Source organism: Anastrepha ludens, chromosome 6 (assembly GCF_028408465.1).
Source record: "Anastrepha ludens isolate Willacy chromosome 6, idAnaLude1.1, whole genome shotgun sequence".
Classification (NCBI taxonomy): Eukaryota; Metazoa; Arthropoda; class Insecta; order Diptera; family Tephritidae; genus Anastrepha; species Anastrepha ludens.
Genome location: NC_071502.1, coordinates 84,389,161 through 84,408,263, shown reverse-complemented (window position 1 = coordinate 84,408,263; position 19,103 = coordinate 84,389,161). Strand labels below are relative to the sequence as shown.

General features: G+C 37.8%; 1 protein-coding gene across 3 annotated transcripts in view; it reads right to left on the bottom strand.

Moving 5' to 3' along the window:
- The window catches only part of LOC128866047 (probable serine/threonine-protein kinase DDB_G0282963), a 285,646-nt gene that overhangs the window by 130,062 nt on the left and 136,481 nt on the right, over window positions 1-19,103 (bottom strand). For all 3 annotated transcript variants that reach the window (XM_054106520.1, XM_054106519.1, XM_054106522.1), the window contains one exon: window positions 4,308-4,558. In XM_054106520.1, coding sequence (XP_053962495.1) covers window positions 4,308-4,548 — 241 coding nt within the window. In that variant the 5' untranslated portion in view covers window positions 4,549-4,558. The remainder of the gene's footprint in view (window positions 1-4,307; window positions 4,559-19,103) is intronic.

Sequence of the window (19,103 nt, the reverse complement as noted above, 5' to 3'; positions counted from 1 at the left end):
AAAAATGTTTATAAGTGGTACGAGTACAAAGGCTTCAAAGAGGGTCGAGAACGTGTTGATGACTTGGAGCGCTCCGGACGACCATCGACGTCAACAGATGACCAACACGTCAATAAAGCGAAGGAGTTAGTGCTCAAAAATCGTCGGTTGACTGTTAAAGACCTTACTGGTATGATCGGAATATCAGAAGGATCTATGAAAACCATTTTGAAAGACCATTTGGGCCTACGAAAAGTCAAATCTCGTTTGGTACCGAAAACTCTCCATTTCTTGGAAACAAGTCGTCGCGTTGATGTGCGTGAAACAATGCTTTCAGACTATCAGGACAAGCTCAAATGCATCATTACGGGAGATGAGACTCGGATTTATGCTTACGACCCTGAAACAACCGACCAATCAAGCTACTATTGTGCTAAAGGCGAGGCCAGACCAAAAAGAGCACGTCAAAGTCGTTCAAAAATAAAGGTCATGATGACAGTTTTTTTCGATTTTCGTGGTGTGGTGCACTATGAATTCCTTCCACCTGGCCAAACTGTTAATAAGGAATATTATTTGAGCGTTATGCGTCGTTTACATGAAGCAATTCGTCTAAAAAGACCAGAATTATGGGCCAACAACTCTTGGTTTTTGCATCACGATAATGCACCGTCTCACACTGCACTCGCCAAAAACACTGACCATTTCGCCAAAAATTCCACGCATATCCTTCCGCAACCACCGTATTCGCTTGATTTGGCTCCATGTGACTTCTGGCTATTCCCAAAACTCAAGAGACCACTCTGGGGAACGCGTTTCGAGTCGATTGAGGAGATAAAAGCTGAATCGAAGAAGATGCTGATGGCTATACCGGAAATGGACTGTTTGGCATGTTTCGGGGATTGGAAAAATCGTTGGCATAAATGTATTTCATCGAGAGGGGATTATTTTGAAGAGGATGAAATTGATTTACAAGAATAAATAAAGATTTTTCGTTTTACAACCAAATTCACCTTACTTTTTGCCCCCAAAAATTTGGAAACTCTATCAAATTAATGTTTGAGTAAGCTGAACACAATTTTATCCTCCACTTAAAGTAACAAAGTTATTCTGATTTTTTTTGTAAAACTGATTTTTATTATTTTTGAAAAAATGTATTACTCCAAAAATAAGTAATATCTCTGATCAAAGAAATAGCAACTCACAAAATAATCATCAAGAAATAACACTCGAAAAAAAGTCTTTTTTTTTTGCTCAAAAAAATGTTACTCTCGAATAACACTCGAAAAATATAAAACTTATTTTTCGATTTGCTCAAAAAATATACCTCGAAAAATAAGTCTTAATTTTGCTCAAAAAATATAACTCGGGATTAAATAGCGAAATGTGATTTGTAATAAAAATATTAATATTTTTCTAGATGTCGCTCAAAAATTTTAAGTCGTTAAAGATTCATAAAGAGCATCACAAAATATGCATAAATGCGTATATCCTCCGGTGTTGAAAATAATAGGAGCGCTTCGAATTACCAAGTATTTTTTTGTATTTAATTTTTTTTTGTGATTAGAAAAGCAGTGCATTCTACAACAAAAACCACATAACTTACAACTACAAAGTGTGCGCACAATTCAGATAAATTAAAAAAAATTCATCAAAATTTGCATTTTGTTATTCCGAATTTTTTTAAATTCTGAGTATACAGTTTTAGTGCCACAAAGTGCGAATTTTAAATGACTAAAATATGTCGTTGATTTTTGACAATTTTTTTCACTGAGGTGTTCAGCAATTTTTTTCATATATAGTAAAATACTTTCGAAGATCTGCTTTATATGGAAGAAACTTGTCAACATCGCATGCAAACATTTTTTTTTAATTAACACGGTTTTTGAGCAATGTGCAATAAAAACCTATTTATTATTATTGAGTCCAACAGTTTTCTACAGATTTTTTTGAAAAAGTTGAAAATTTGTGTGACTATTATTTTTATTTCTTAAATTTGAATTCTTCAAATTCTTAAAGTTGTATTTTGTAAAAAGTTTGGAGCTTTGGGTTAGTAAGGTTTTGCTGGAAAATACCACTATACTCCTAGCCAAAAAAAATGAAATACATAAATTAAACAGAAAAAAAAAAAAAAAAAAAAACGGATCACGAAGAAGTAGTTAGGACTTGGTAATTCGTCGTGCTCCTATTATTTTGAACAGATTCTGTTGAAAAAGTTGAACATTTGTATGCCAATTTGGTTTTTTGTTTCTTAAATTCTTGAGAATTTTGTTTTTGCTGTAAAATACCATTATACTTCTATGAAAACCTAGAAAACCAAAAAGTAAATACAAAAACAAAAAAAGAGAGAAGTGGGTAGGACTTGATAATTCGTCGCGCTCCTATTATTTTGAACACAGGTGTATCGTCAAAACTATTTACGATATTTGGAAGCTTTTGATTTTTTTCCTTGAAAATAATGATTTTTTCGCTCCCTGAAATACAAAAACAGTTCTAAATCAAACCTCGTACTTATCTATTATTCATTTCATTTGCTAGAAACTGCCTTTTTCCTACCCTTTAATGTACACCAACACACCTCCTACGTATTCAAAATGATTTTGCTGAGCCACGTAATTTACTTTCTGCCATTTTAACTTGATTTCCATGTTTAAAACTGATTATTTCAATTATTTAACGTGCATATTAACTGCAATGACATGGCTAGACATTTTTTCTTCTTCCTTTTCTTCAATTCACTTAACGTCAATGAATTTATCCACATCGTTCATTAGGCTTCCTTTCAATCTTTATCAAGCGCAATTGAAGTACGTTACTAAAGAGCGTCACTTAAGAGTTTTCCTATGCCCTCTACATTGCATTCGCACACACACGTACACTAGTTTACACTGAGAAAGACGTATGTATGTATGATTATGTCCCTTAGCGGTGTGTCAATGACATTTGACAGCGACGAGTGTTGAGCCACTGCCATTTAGATAGTCAAATGGAAAGGAAAGGTAAGTGTCGTTTAGGCGTGGATTCAAGAAGAATAAATTTCCAATAGAATAGAAAAAGAAAAAGGTGTTAAGTAAAGCATTTTTCAATAGGTGCGCTTCAACTTTTTTCCGATAAGGAGGGCGAACGACGGAATATTTTTTATTTTTCGCTTATCATTTGTAAATTTCATTAGTATACATTTCATCATGGAACGCTACACACTTGAGCAACGATTGCAAATCGTGCAAATTTTTTATGAAAATAATCGTTCTGTTGCTGCTACTTTAAGAGCATTACGGCCAAAAAATCATCTTCAGTGATGAAGCTCACTTTTGGCTCAATGGCTTTGTCAACAAGCAAAATATGCGTTACTGGGCAGAAAGCAATCCACACGTGATTCATGAGGCACCGTTGCATCCCGAAAAAATCACTGTTTGGTGCGGTTTCCATGCCGGCGGCGTAATTGGCCCATATTTTTTCGTTGACGAGAACGATCGCCACGTTACTGTGAATGGAAATCGATACCGCGACATGATAAACGATTATTTTTGGCCGCAATTGAATGGTATGGACTTAGACGACATGTGGTTTCAACAGGACGGGACCACAAGCCACACAGCACACGCTACAATTGATTTGTTGAAGAGTAAGTTCGATGATCGCATTATTTCCAGAAATGGACCGGTCGAATGGCCGCCGCGCTCGTGCGATTTGACGCCTCTAGACTATTTTTTTGGGGGTTATGTGAAGTCATTGGTCTACAGTAACAAGCCGGCGACGATTTGTGAGCTCAGATCCAATATTGAACGCGAAATTGCTGGAATTTCGGCCGATTTATGCAAAAGAGTGGTCGAAAATTGGGTTCAACGATTGGACTTCGTAAAACGTGCACGCGGTGGTCGTGCAAAAGAAATCGAATTTCATACTTAAATGCATGTGTTCAAACTCGATAATAAAAAAAAAATTAGTTAAAAAAGTCAAACCGTTTGTGTTTTATTCAAAAAAAAAGTTGAAGCGCTCTTACTGAAAAACGCTTTAGTATTAAAAATTAAGCAAAAAGTATTGAGCTTCCGTATCATCTTAGGTATGACTGCTTTTCTACCCAAGATGATAAGAATTTTTTATTTACATTATTACTCTGACACACGCTACTTTATTCACTTTAGGCCTGCACTCTATTTCGATTCCAAGAAATTTGCTTGGAATCTTGATCCTTCTTGAGATCCAAAAATATCACAAAAGGAGAAGGAACTGGTTAATGTTATCTTTCAAACCAAATTGCAATGCAAGCCTTGTAAGTATATCCTATTTAATGACATTGATATAAATTTACATATTTTCTTATCACTTACCATTACTTGCGGCTGTTCCATCACCTCCTCCACCAGCACCGCCTCCACTGCTACTACTCTCGTTGACATTTGACGTTGTTAGTGCTGTTGATGTGAGTTGTTGTTGATTGGCTGTTGACATTGTGGACATATGACAATCGGGCAATGACGTAGGACCCGTCGCACTACTAAAGTGAGCCCCATCCACAACATCTAATGGTGGGGAATTCTCCCGAACACACGACATTAGACTGGCGGACATGCTGTGGCGTCTAAAAAATTAGTAGAAAAGATATATTTGTACGATAAAATATGTGTGTATAAGTATATTATTATTTAATTATTAATTGTCTATGGTTTTATTCAGTATTTGGTCATTTATAAAAATAATAGTGACGTAACTCTCTGTAAAATGTGGAAGCTTCATATAAAACCGTGTTTATATACCTTCTGCTCAAATATGAACGAGACGTTATCAATAAAACGGTCCGCGGATGACATATGGCAAAAATAAATTTTTTGTTTTTTGGTAGGACTGTTATAAGCTTACATGGCAAATTTCAGCGTGATATGTCACATAGTTGGTTTTCTGTGCTACTGTAAACAAGTCAAGCTCGAGTGTGTTCTTCGAATTTAACGATGGAAATTCAAGTTGAACAAAGAATGTTTGAAATTTTGTTATTCCAACAAAATTTCGGTTTCAGACGCCTTAAAAATGTTGCAGACAACCTATGGGGACTCTGCTCTATCGCGTGCATGTGTTTTCCAGTGGTACAAATCGTTCAAAGAGGGCCGTACATCGGTTGAAAACTTGCCTCATGAACGTCGTCCAGCAACATCAGTAAACGACGAAAACATCGGAAAAGTAAAGGAAATTGTGCTTGAAAATCGCACAAATCGCAAAATCGGTTAACGCTGAATATTATTTAGACGTTTTAAAGCGTTTGCGCGAGAACATTCGACTTAAAAGGAAGGAATTGTGGGACAACAAGTCATGGTTCTTGCATCACGATAATGCACCAGCTCACACATCACGTCTTGTTCGCGATTATTTGAACAAAAATAATGTAAATATCGTTCCGCAAGCACCGTATTCGCCTGATATAGCTCCATGTGACTTTTTCCTGTTTCCCAAGCTCAAGTTGCCGCTCTGTGGAAAACATTTTGAGACAATTGAAGTCATAAAAGAGATTTCGAAGAACACACTCGAGATTGACTTGTTAACAGTAGCACAGAAAACAAACTATGAGACATATCACGCTGAAATTTGCCATGTAAGCTTATAACAGACCTACCAAAAAACAAAAAATGTATTTTTGCCATATGTCATCCGCGGACCGTTTTATTGATAACGTCTCGTTCATATTTGAGCAGAAGGTATATGCACATATTTATTTATTTTATAATTTTTCCCACACATATCTCGTGCCATACGCCGACGATACAGCGGCGGTCATATCAGAGCGAGACACCAAGTAATGGCTTGAGGCCCATGGACTGGAGCTCACCAAACATAAGACCGAAATCATACTTATGACACGAGCTCACATGCCAATCGAGGTCAGCATCCAAATAGTCGGCACGACCGTAGTTACTCAAAAAGCATTGAAATACCTAGGCGTTCGACTTGGTTGCAAGCTAACGTTCTGGGCCCAGACCCTGCACGCTGCCAAAGCAGCGAAGATCAGAGGAAAGCTAGGTAGACCAATGGCAAACATCGTTGGACCAAAACAGAGAAAAAAAGTGCCCTTATACAGTAGCGAGGTCTGGGGAGTTGCGCTAAACAGGAATACCACTCTCAGTCGAGTGACAGATGGACGGCGAAACTCATTCTAACAATTGGCAAATGGGCTCAAAGGAACTTCGGACAAGTGAACTATTTTATGACTCGCTTCCTTTAATACCTTTACCTTTACGGCATGGATAAGGTAAGCAACCCCAGGTGCATATACTGCGAAGCACCGAGCGATGACGCTAAACACAAGTTCTTTAGTTGTGACAGATGGCCCGTGGGAAGAGATATTCTGAGCAGATAGGCGATGTCGAGCCGACCAATATAATCAGCAAAATGCTTGATTGCGGGGACAGCTAGAATGCTGTAAGACGTATTATGGAAAAAAATATAGACCTCGACACAGTACAACAAAGCAAAGCCTCACAGACAGAGACATAAGAAGACGAGCCGAGAGCAGGAAGCTGAGTACAAGCATGGTGGGCCCAGACGTGCGTGAATAGAACTGGACGTCGTTTTGGGCTCTTCAGAAGTAATGCAGAAAGTAGTTCCGGAAAGAGCGAAGGAAAAAAGAGTGGCTGCACGACTCAACGCAGTAAACGACGGTCGCTGTAAGTGCGTAGACATTTTTAACCCTATTTCACCCCCAAAAAAATCAATTTACCGATTATAAAAAATATTTTTCTGAAATCCATTTGACGAATTCTGAAATATAGTTGGTAAAGGTGTAGAAATACATTTTTGTTTTTTGGGATTTGAAAAGAAATATATTATTTCGTTCCAAGTTTCGGATTCTTTATCAACAACGTAAAAAATCTCTAGGTTAGGTTAGGTTGTGGTGGTAGTCGGTCCGGATGACCAACTCCCTTAGACCTCACAGGTCCGTTGTGATACCACTGTGTGACAATCCTGCGCTTCAGAAGAGCCTCAAAATGGTTTCATGAAAGTAAATAAACAGGGTCCCGTGCCACACAGTGGTATCACAACGCGCCAGATAGTCCTGTAAGAGAATTGAAAAAGTATTTACCTAGACAACCTGCTCTGATTTTAGCTAAGGCTGGACAATTGCAAAGGAAGTGCTCTACTGTTTCTTCCTCCTCCTCATCTCTGCAGCTTCTACAATATTCATCGGAGAATACTCCTAGTGTCAAGGAAAAAAAAATCTCTAACTAACAGATATCATGAAAATGCAGCAATTTTTTTAAGTTCATAGACGTCACATTAGATTTGAATTTTCCAAAACTAATTTTATATGTGTCAGGACGAAAAACAAGAAAACCCTGATAGATAAAATCATGAAAATTATTGTTTTATACCTACTTTTTAGATCGCACACTGGATTAACCATTTAAGCTTATCGAAATTTGTCTTCAGACTTGTTATGACACATCTTCTAAATATGGAATAAATTATGTTATATTAATCAATCGCGTTTTTTTTGGGGATTCTCGACACACATCTGTGAATGCTCAAAACAAATACTCGTTTGTCTTAAATGCAATTTCAGAATATTATAATAATAATAAGAATATACTCGTATATAGCTTCTATCCTTTGACGTCGCTCAATCGCTTATTTTGTAATTATCGCTTCAACTAATTTGAAATTTCGCACTTTCATCTGCCAGCAACGCCGCAACACTCCCCTTTAAAAAACAAACATTTTAGCGCAATTAATAACGTTTACATGCGTCCTCGCACTCCCTTATGCGCACCAAGATGTAGCTGAATTATCCCTCAATTAACATTTCCGCTACGCTGGAAATAGCATTACAAATATTGGAGCAAAAGATATATGCAGCAATTAAGAATTGACTTATATGTGACCTGACGACGACCATCCTTTAATCCATTCCCGCGCGCAATACAGCGAGAGAGTAAAATGAGTTGTGAGTGAGATGTGAGTGAATGCGAAAGTGACAGTTTATCAAGCCTTACGGACTGGTTGTTTGCTCTGTGCAGAATTTAATTTCCCTTTGGTAAAGGCATCATAGATGAGAAAACTCGTACTTGAGCAAACATGTGGAAATTTTATATAACTGTGTTAGCGCTTGTAGAATATCAAATACATTGGGTTTGGTTGGGAAATACCATACATTCGGAGCGTTGAGTTAATTAGCAAAAGTGAATTAATTCGCGCGTGCAGCGCAAACACGACCAAGCACCGTTCTAAATCGCAACAAAGCGGCAGCAAAATGAATGTCGGAAGGCGGCAAAGGACATTGCGCTAACTGGCACAAGCGTATTTAACTTATGTGCATAAGTAGATAAATAACATACATATGTATGTATGTATCTACACGCTTGTTTGCACTTGTCACAGAATGTCAATTTGCAAATGAAGAAATTAGAGGCTGGAGTATGTGGATGTTTTTATACACTCCGCGAAATTCAAGTAAAGGCATTTTGTTTTTCTTCAAGAACTTTTGAATAAAAACTCAAAAATACAGACTTCATTTTATATTATGTTGTGATAAAGGGTGTTTTTTAGTTGCATGAGAACTGTCGATATCGATAACTATGGTTTGGCGGCTGAGATTGGCAAACTGTGTTGAGATTTCTGTTCAGTAACGTTTGGTAAATCATCATGAATCGTTTAAGATCTTCCAAAATGTGAAAAATATATGTTCGCAAAGTTCATAGAACACTGACGGCATCATCGGTCCATATTTCTTTCGAAGTGAGGAATGAGCTGCCTTTGCAGTGAATGGCGAGCGGTATCGAGCTATGTTGACTGAATTTTTGTTTACAAAAATGAATCAGCCGATCGGTTTATTGCCCTATTCAAGCCACCATTGACGGCCAGATTTTTTGAGACAAGTAATCAAAAATTGTACCGATCGAATGGATCATACAACTCGTAGTCGCGGCGGACATTTTATACCGGATAACAAAAAATAAATGCCATCAAATTATCTTTTTCTTCTTCTTTCTTAGCATGACAGTCTTGGGTGGACCACTACTTCCATGAAATCATCGACCAGATTATAATAAAAATAAAAAAAATCATTCCGACAATATTTCCGTTAAATTTTGAAGCACTTAAAAAAGCAGTCGATACAAGGTGGCGCAAAATTAATGAGCCAATTTTTGTATTATCATTTTAAGTTCTCAAGCTCTTAAAACAACACCCGATACAAGGTGGCGCAAAATTAATCATCCAATTTTTGTATTATCATTTTAAGTTCTCAAGCTCTTAAAACAACACCCGATACAAGGTGGCGCAAAATTAATCATCCATTTTTTATTTTAATTTTACTAAATACAAAAAAAATGATTTTAAGTAATGAAAATTTTCACTTTGACCTTCATGTGCTCCATTGCTTATCTATTTGTATACTGAACCAGCTTCGTGAACCTAGTTCAGAAGTGTCAATATGATTCATGTACGATGCCATTTGCAAAAATTATAAATCTTACAAAAAGGTGATTAAAAGGTGATAAAATTTTATTCATTTAAACGCAATACAAAAAACTTTAGTCTATTCCGAAACTCGATCAAAGGCACTGCTTCTTAAACTGTCTTCTTTTTCTTCTTTATAGGATTAAATCCTGTTCATCAAGAATTGTATACAAGAAAGTCCTCCTCAATGAAATACAATAAAATACCCCGTGCAATAGAAGCCGCGCTGGGAAGTAATAAAGTCTGCTCAGCAACATTCCTCGACGTCGCCCAGGCTTTTCATGAAGTGCGGCAGGAAGGACTACTTTATAAACTGCAGTTCCCTGACATTCTGAAATAGTACATATCAAATAGGTATTGCAGAGTAAAGCAAAAACGGGCGTATCCGGAAATGAGAGAAATATCGGCCGGAGTATCCCACAAGGCAATATACTTGGGCCGATACTGCACTCACTCTATAACTCAGGCCCAGCTACATTTGCTGATGGTACCTGCATCTTAGCTGTTGCATTAACCGAAAGCGAGTCCATCATGAAATAGCAGAAATCAATTGACGACGAAGTTGTTACTTGGGCTGAAAATTGGAATATAAAATTGAAAGAAACCTAATCAGTTCAGGTGGATTTTACTAGCAAAAAAATTGTATATAAACCAGTGTATATTCTGTCAGCGACAGTATCATGCTATGGCAATAGTGCCAAGTATCTAGGCATGACTTTGGATGCAAAGCTTAAGTGGAAAAAGCAAATCAAAATCAAAGCTGTTGAATGCAATTTAAAAATACAAAACTTCCACTTAAAACAAGATCCCCATATAAGTACAATCAAGTGCTAAGACCGATAGGGACCTTTTTTTCTTTTGGGTAAGATGTTAAAATCAAAATGTCAGAAACATCAGGCGCCGTCGCACCAGTGGTATCTGGGGCATGCTCCCACTAACACTATAACATTCCTCCTCCTCAGCTGATTTCCACCCTGGGACCGCTGTAAACATTTCATCAAGGTGGAGCCGCGTTTATGTGGGGTTATTAATTTAAGACGATAGAATTCATTATAACGAAGCGATAATGCACTTGAATTAATGTTTCTTTATGTGAAAGGTTTATTAATGAATATGTTTGAAAACTTATAACTATGAAAATACAAATGATTAACTCAATATAATTGGATTCAATTTTTAGCGACAACCAAACGTTTACCAAACTCAAAGAGGAAGATCCAACCCGTGTTAGTTCTTTCTTTTTCATCGATATATTACTATTGACAACAGAGTTGCATTGTCGATAAATGTTTATTAGTAAACTTGACCACTTCTAGTCTTTTTACCGATTCCTACATTCGGCCATCCTGACGCTTCGTTCGACTCGAATGAACCATTTTCCAAATCAACCCACTTCTTCATAAATTCCGCCACAGTTGTGGTTTTACCTGGGCCTTCATGTTCTCCAACTTTTTCCACATCGTATCTACCGTGTGCCCTAATCTTTGTAATTTTATAAGGACCAAAATATTTAGGTTTTATCTTTAGTCCGGTACCATATTGAGTACGTTTAATAGCTACTAGCTCATTTAAAATGTACTTTAATTCTTTCTTGCGATTTTTATTAAATGTCCTACGATTTTCCTGTTGTATCTTTGCAATATTTTCCAGTGCTTCTTTTCGAACTTCTTCCCTCTCTTGATTTATTTCACTAATTATTTGTTCATCTAAAAATTCTTGTAAGTCCGGTATTTTGTTTAATCTCATTTCAAAACCTGTAAGCAATCTAAACGGAGATATTTTAGTACTTCTAGGCGACGTGTTGTTTATTGTCTGTTGTACGGAATCAACGTGCTTATACCAATTACAAGGATTTTCGTGACATAATTTGGTCAACATTGGTATAACGATTTTATGGATGCGTTCTACTTGTCCGTTACCGCGAGGAACTCCAGTAGCTATCATCAAGTGTTGTATACCCTGCCCTTGACAATATTCCTTAAATTGGTTCGAAACGAATGCTGCTCCTCTATCTGAGATTATGCGCTTTGGATTACCAAACACTCCTGCCTGCCTCTTAAGACGATCTACAACTGCATCTGCCGCTGTATTCTTGGTTGGATAAAGCCAAACGAATTTCGAGAAAGCATCCACTACTACTAAAATATAGTTGTAATTTTTGCTAGTTTGCTCTATTGGGCCAACATGATCTATATGATAAGTACCTAACGGCTTATCTTCTTTGTTGATCGGTGTTAGAAATCCCTCCTTCTTTCCTGCTTTACTATCCGAGACAATGCATTCAACGCAACTCTTGACAATTTTAGGCACTTTCGTTGATAGTTGTGGAATAAAGAATGTTTTTTCTACTGCTTCTTGAGTCCGTTTTGCCGAGAAATGCCCTTGCTTATGAGCTAATCGAATAATTTCCTCTTCCATAAGCGATGGTACAACTATAAGTTCCTTAATGGGATCTTTATATAAAACACCATGCTTAATATAGAAATCTTCGTACGTGCTGCTATCTAAGACTGTCATCACTGCTCGGACCCAATCATCCATTGTTTGTGCCTGCTTAAGTCTATGATGCATTGAATCTTCTAGCATAAGACAAGATACACGACTCAGAGCATCAACATGTCTCATTTTGCTTCCACTTCTATGTTCGATTTCAAAATTAAAATCTTGTAAAAATAGTGCCCAACGCTTAGAGGAATATCACCTCGCTTTTTCATTGTCATTGCGAAAGCATTACAATCTGTGATTATTTTGAATTTAATACCAAGAAGATAGACTCGCCATTTCTTCAACGCCTCGACAATTGCCAACACCTCAAGCTCATAAGAATGGTATTTTTCTTCTGCTGGTTTGGTTTTGCGACTAAGGTATTGAATTGGATGATAAAGTTGATCATCAGCATTCTTTTGCAGAAGTACACCACCATAGCCATGCATAGAAGCATCTGTGTGTACCTCGGTTTCTGCTTTTGGATTGTATAAGCTCAGTACTGGAGCGCTTACTAATGCTGACTTTAACTGACTAAACGCAACCAGTTGGTGTTCGACAAATTGAAATTTTGCATCTTTACGAAGTAGATCTGACAAGGGTTTAGCTACTAAAGCATACGATTCTATAAACCTTCTAAAATATGAAGTCAAGCCAAGGAATCGCTGTAAGCTTTTTCTATCGTTTGGTATGGGAAAATTTTGAACGGCTAATGTTTTTGCCTTGGATGGTTTTATTGTGCCATTTTCAATTATATATCCCAAAAAATCAACTTTTTCCATTAGAAACTGACACTTGCTCCACTTAATTTGCAAACCAAACTCTGCGGCTCTAGCTAAAACACGTCTCAATTTTTGAATGCCTTCATCCGTATCCTTAGAGGGAATAATGAGGTCATCCATATAAGTAACTACTGTTCCATCTTGTACCAAATCTATTAGAACTGCGTGAACATAGCGTGAAAACACAGCTGGTGAATTCGATATGCCGAAAGGAACGAAAAGAAACTCAAATTGACCACTATGAGTCACAAAAGCTGTATATTTCCTTGAACTCGGCTCGACTGGAACATGAAAGAATCCATTCGCAAGATCAAGCGTTGTGAATACCCTATGACCCTGCAATCTTTCAACTACGTCATCTAGCAATGGCATTGGAAAGTTATCCCTTACAATTTTAGCATTCAAGCGTCTGTAGTCACAACATAGTCTTTTATTACCATCCTTTTTGGGAACGAGAACAATGGGAGAAGCATACTCCGATGAGCTGGGTTGAATTATTTTATCGTCTAGCCATTTTTGAACTTGAGTGTCAACGATACACTTGTCAGAGTATGACATACGTCTTGGACGTTCAAACACGGGAAACTCATCACTGAGCAATATTTTCATTTCAACAGGGCTTTTCTTTTTGTTTTCTGGTAAATATGTACTAATGAGGGTTTTGATTGTCTCGACTAAAGGTTTATCAAGATGAGATAAATCAATCTCAGCATCTTGCGTTGCAGCAAATAAGCATAAGTCTTTATACTCTTGAAATAGTTCGAAGTCTTGTTCTGCAACTTTATCTGACAACTCTAGTGTACTTATTTTCTCTAACTCGTCGGTTCCTTTGTGGCGAAATTGTACTGAATTTTTGGAAACAACTAAGTCTACAACGTCCAACACACTATTTCCGATGACTGCTGAGTATTTAATATCATTCTTGCTTGTGACATGAAAGGTAATTTCCAAAAGTTTACCATCAACCTCAACTTCTGTAACAAAGCTTCCTAGTGTTTTTAATTGACTGTTGCAAATACCTATTAGACAATGCTGTTCATTTTGTAATTCGACATTTCCCAATTTTTCAACAATATCATCTCGAATCAAACAAAGGTCACATCCTGTATCTATCAACGCTGAGAAAAGTACATTCTTGCAGGTAATATCTTTGGAAATACATTTTCCACTACTATTGTTTGAAAGAGTGCTTGCATTGTTGATTTCTTGCTTGACTACAACTCGTGGTCCTGAACAATCTGCTGCTTTGTGCCCTGGCTGATCACACTTGAAGCATTTTGCAGGTTTTTTACAAGCGTTTGCCAAATGGGACGGATCACCGCACTTAAAACACTTTTTAGGCTGTCCCTTGTTGTTGTCACCTATTTTTCCCTTATTTTCACCTTGAGACTTTTCTGAAGAAGATGCTTGAGGGCGACTATTTCGGATTTTCTCATACACTTTAATCTGTTCTTTTAACTGCTGAACTGTCTTGGCCTGATACAAATTACTCTTGTTGCTTCTCGAATCTGGTATGCCTTCTATGAAATATTCAATCAAACTTGTCTCATCCAATCTAACGGGCTTTCCAATTTCCATTAAGCTATACAGATACTCGCGATAGTCCTCATTCTGTCGTTTACGCCTATTTCTCAACATACGATGTACTTCTATTGCAGAAACTTCTGTACCAAACTCTGAAAGTAACGCTGACTTTAATGACATCCAATCGCAAATGCCACTTTGACTACGGACATATATTTTTGCTGCACCCTTCAACAGTTGTTTTGAATATATGAATTTTTGAAGACCACTCCACTGCACAGCGGAAGCGCTATCTTCAAGTTCCTCAATCCATTGTTCAACAGATGGCTGACCTGATCCATTAAACTGTGAAAGCGAATCCTCAATATCACGTAAAGTAAAAGTTGATCGTACTGCTCCTACAGCCTCTACTGAACTATCAAGGATTTCATCATCGACTTGCAACTCATAATGCTCTAATAATCGGTCTTGCAATGATTGTTTTCTACCGGTTGTTGATAAATTTAATGCCGACAACTTCTCTTTTAACTCGTTAACTGTACACGCCAATATTTCGTCTCTGTTCATTTTGTGCTCGTTTGTGCTTGTGCTTTACATGTAACGTGTTTTGGTGTTACCACTCCAATTTCTTCCTCTTATTTTTCTTCTCTTTGCACACGCTCTGCATTCGCTGCTGACGTCACCGATCTGCTTTCCTCTAAGTGTCGCACCAAGTTGAGACGTCCTCCGATGATTTTGCTTACAAATTTTCGTTTCCAGCCTCTGCCACGTAAAATTTGCAAATTTGTAAGATACTGCGATATCAGCCTTTGCCACGCAAAATTTGCAGTTTCTCCTTTTGTTCGTGCTTCCCAGCCAAATGCCAACACGACTAGTTGTCTCTCTCTCTCTCCCAGTTTGCTTCGTTGCCACTGCCACAATTGCATAAAATTTCGCAATTTCTTAAAAGTTTAACGATTTATAAGAAATGCTTCACAAATATATCTTGCAAGCTCCTCGGCAATTTTTGTTCGACGGTCTTGTATGTTTTAGTTTTCAATATTCATTTTTTTTTTTAAGTTTTTCACGATTTCATCGTCTATCCCACTTCTGACACCAAATTGTGGGGTTATTAATTTAAGACGATAGAATTCATTATAACGAAGCGATAATGCACTTGAATTAATGTTTCTTTATGTGAAAGGTTTATTAATGAATATGTTTGAAAACTTATAACTATGAAAATACAAATGATTAACTCAATATAATTGGATTCAATTTTTAGCGACAACCAAACGTTTACCAAACTCAAAGAGGAAGATCCAACCCGTGTTAGTTCTTTCTTTTTCATCGATATATTACTATTGACAACAGAGTTGCATTGTCGATAAATGTTTATTAGTAAACTTGACCACTTCTAGTCTTTTTACCGATTCCTACATTTATGTCTATTGACACAACCAGGTACCTGCGTCCAGGTCCTTCTCTTGTGGACGTATGGAGATCTTACGTCAGCGATGGTATCCACTCCCCCCACTGTTTTCAAACGTGGTTCTGGAGGAAATGGAACATCGGAAAATTTGCGATAGCGCAGTATTTACGAACTATCGTCTTGTCTTCTGTCTGATATTATTGTGAGTGATTGACTCAAGTATCTGTGTTTGTCGTCATTCTGTCCGGAAACAGTTCATCTCCATTTCGTAATTGCAACTGTAGCTGCTGTTGCTGGGTCTTGCGCTGCCATTCGATGAATTGGAGTCGTAGCATAATTTTTCCAGCAAACGCTCGAACCGCCACCCATTTTGCACTGGATGAGCACATGTCCTGTACGATGTCATTAGGACTAGCTGAGTGTCCCAAAACCCTTTCAAGTATTGCACGTTCTCGTGCGAAGCGATCACAATGAAAAGCCACGTGTTCCGCGCTTTCGATTGCATTAGGACAGCTTGGGCAGAATGGGCTTTCTGCCAGCTGAAAGCGGTAGAGATATTTCATAAAGCAGCCAAGACCGGTGAGTATCTTCGTAAGGTAATAATCAGTTTCACCATGCTTTCTTTTTACCCACTGCTCGAGATTTGATATTAACTTGTACGTCCAGCGCCCTTTAAGTGACTCTTCCCATCTTCTTTGCCACTCATACATAGATCGCTCTCGTTCGATGGCTCTTTCTGTTGCCGTTAGTTTAGCTCCTTGCTCGCTATAGAGGCGGCGAAGATCTCTTGCGTGAATATCAACTGGCAATTTTCCGGTTACAACACATATTGCATCGTCTGATTCCGTTCTATATGCACATGAAACCCGTAATGCACTCCGCCTGTGTGTGTTCTTTGTTTCTGCCCATACCGGTGCCGCGTAGAGTATGAATGTGGCATTAGGTCATCCATAAAGTTAATCAAGACTTTATCAAACTAATTTATTTAGCCATCTGAAATCATGAGTTCTGAAATTTTGCATGTGGGCGTTCTGCTATAGTAGCTTAAACTAGCCCAGACCATCAAAAACCTGCTCTAAAGTCTATTCTTGTTCTTGAACGCTTTTGGCGAATCTAAGCAGAGCTGGGGGATCCGCTTTTGAGGCGTCCTCCAGACCCAGTGGGGCTTCCAGGCAATATAAACGCGTTTTTAATAATGCCGGACAAACGCACAGAAGGTGTTCTAAAGTTTCTTCTTGTTCTTGAACTGCCCCCGCGTTGCTGGATGTTGGTGGTCACATTTATTAATTTAAATATATAATTTTAACTACACCAGCACAATATTTGTTGTTTGAAAACGTTTCTCTATCTTGGACAATGTCCAATCATCCTCAGTCCGGTTCATTCGTGAATACTTCTGAGCCAGAAAATCTGCTTCCGTCCGATGCTACGCTTTGCTTCTATATTTCCTTCATATTTAGAATCTTGATTGACGTGCTCCAATTATGCCGCTTTGCGCCGCTTGATAATTAGCTTCACTAGGTAAAAAAAAAAACACCCAGGACCCTGCAAATCATGCCAGTAGTAATTAAAACTATCAGGACCATCGATACTAAATATTTTCCGCCTGAATATATCACATTTTTCCATTCACCAGCCGCCAATGTCGTGACGGTTTTGCAAATTCTAGTCTGCCACGCTTGTGTGGCTCCGTCAAAGCTGGTTTTCACTTAATTTATTTTCAAACTAATCGAATACCATCGGCTGAAGTTTATTGCATGCTATGCTTTCGCACTGGTAACTTTAAATCACTTGCGATTTTCGATGCATTTTTTCTTTCAAGCCAGTCCGAATAAAAGCGGATTAATTTGAAAGGCAATTTGCCTGCTGGCCATGCCAGTAACTTTGTTCGTATGTCCTTAAGTGATGTCTGCGGGTGTTAGTGTTTTTCGGTTTCATATGACGAATTTTTTGTAAAAATTTAATAAAAAAATATTTAAAATCTTAAAAAATTACTTTTAAACTAACTGCCGAGTGAAAAGTTTAAAAATTATGAGAAAAAGAAGTAACCGAACCTACGTATTACAAACAAAACATGAAAAACTAACTAAAAAGCATAACTTCGAGATCTAAAACAAGACACCGTTATAATTGAAACAAATTTTAATATCATAAATTCCTGCGCCTATAAAGGAATTTCGCGGAGTGTATGCGTGAGCGATGTGCTACGGTGGTGAGATGAAATTGATGAGTGTTGTATTTATATGTATGTATAGCACGCACGTCCACACCCTGAAATAGGAGAGTTCCACAAAATGATTAACTAATTTCCTGGCTGTAAGGCAAACTGATGCAAAATGGATATTCTTTTGTTGGTTTTCAGTTAATGAACTCGAATGCTCGGCTCTCAGTAGTAAATGCGTCATTCGTTGATCTTTAAGAAGGAGACGCCGAAGCAGATAAATTGAAGTTGAAGCTGGGCATTCCCAAATTCTGAATTTTGTATGTGTTTTCATTAGAGTTTTATTCCGATAAATACAATAAGTGATCGGTAATTGTAATATTCACCTCGAGCCTGATGTTATTCTTAATAAAAAGGTTACTGATAACACCGTGCGACAGTAAAAGTTCGGCTACGGCGGTCGTGACTATGCAGCGTTTCTTTATGAAAATCTACAGGTTTGGGTGCATGAAAAGTTTTTCCTGTAGAACAAAAAAACTTGATATTTGTGAAAACATTGCAACGTGAAAACTGCGCCTTTAGCCACCTAAGCCCTTATCTAAGCCAACTTTGCATCGACCTCCGACAGTGAGGAAAATGTTTCCTTTGATATACGAAAATCTATTGATTTCGGCAAGCTAGAGGTATTACTCGACTTAAACCCTTCTTAAACACTGATGTTGATGGTTTTGATGGTGTTATTCAAGCAGTGTGATTCTTTAATATACCCTCTGTTGTTAATCTTTAGCAAATCTCTAGCTTCGGGTACTTTTATTGATGCCGGGAACTTGGCTTTCATTTCACATATTTTCAAGAGCAATAATAAATACGATATTATATAGTAACGATAGGCCTATTAGAAAGCTTTCCGCCTCTGCAAAACTTTTTGAATGCATCATCCAGGACAAATTGCTTTTTGCTATCAAGAATATGGTGCGTCCGGAGCAGCATGGCTTCTTTCGGGGCCGCTCAACAGTGTCGAACTTAGCTGTATTTTCGGATGATTGTATCGTTGCCTTCCAATGAGGCTACCTGGTTGACACCGTTTATACCGACTTCTCGAAGGCTTTTGATCGGGTTTCCCATGAAACACAAAATTAAAAACCTAGCCTACATTGGCTTCCATTCAGCCTTCCTTCTTAAGTTGGAGCTCATCTTACTTACACAATCGCCATTGCTTGGTTGTCGCCGACAATGTTAGGTCTATTCCTTTTGTTGCTTGCTCTGTGGCTCCGCGAGGTAGTATTCTGGGCCCGCTTTTTTTTTGTTCTGTTTATCAATG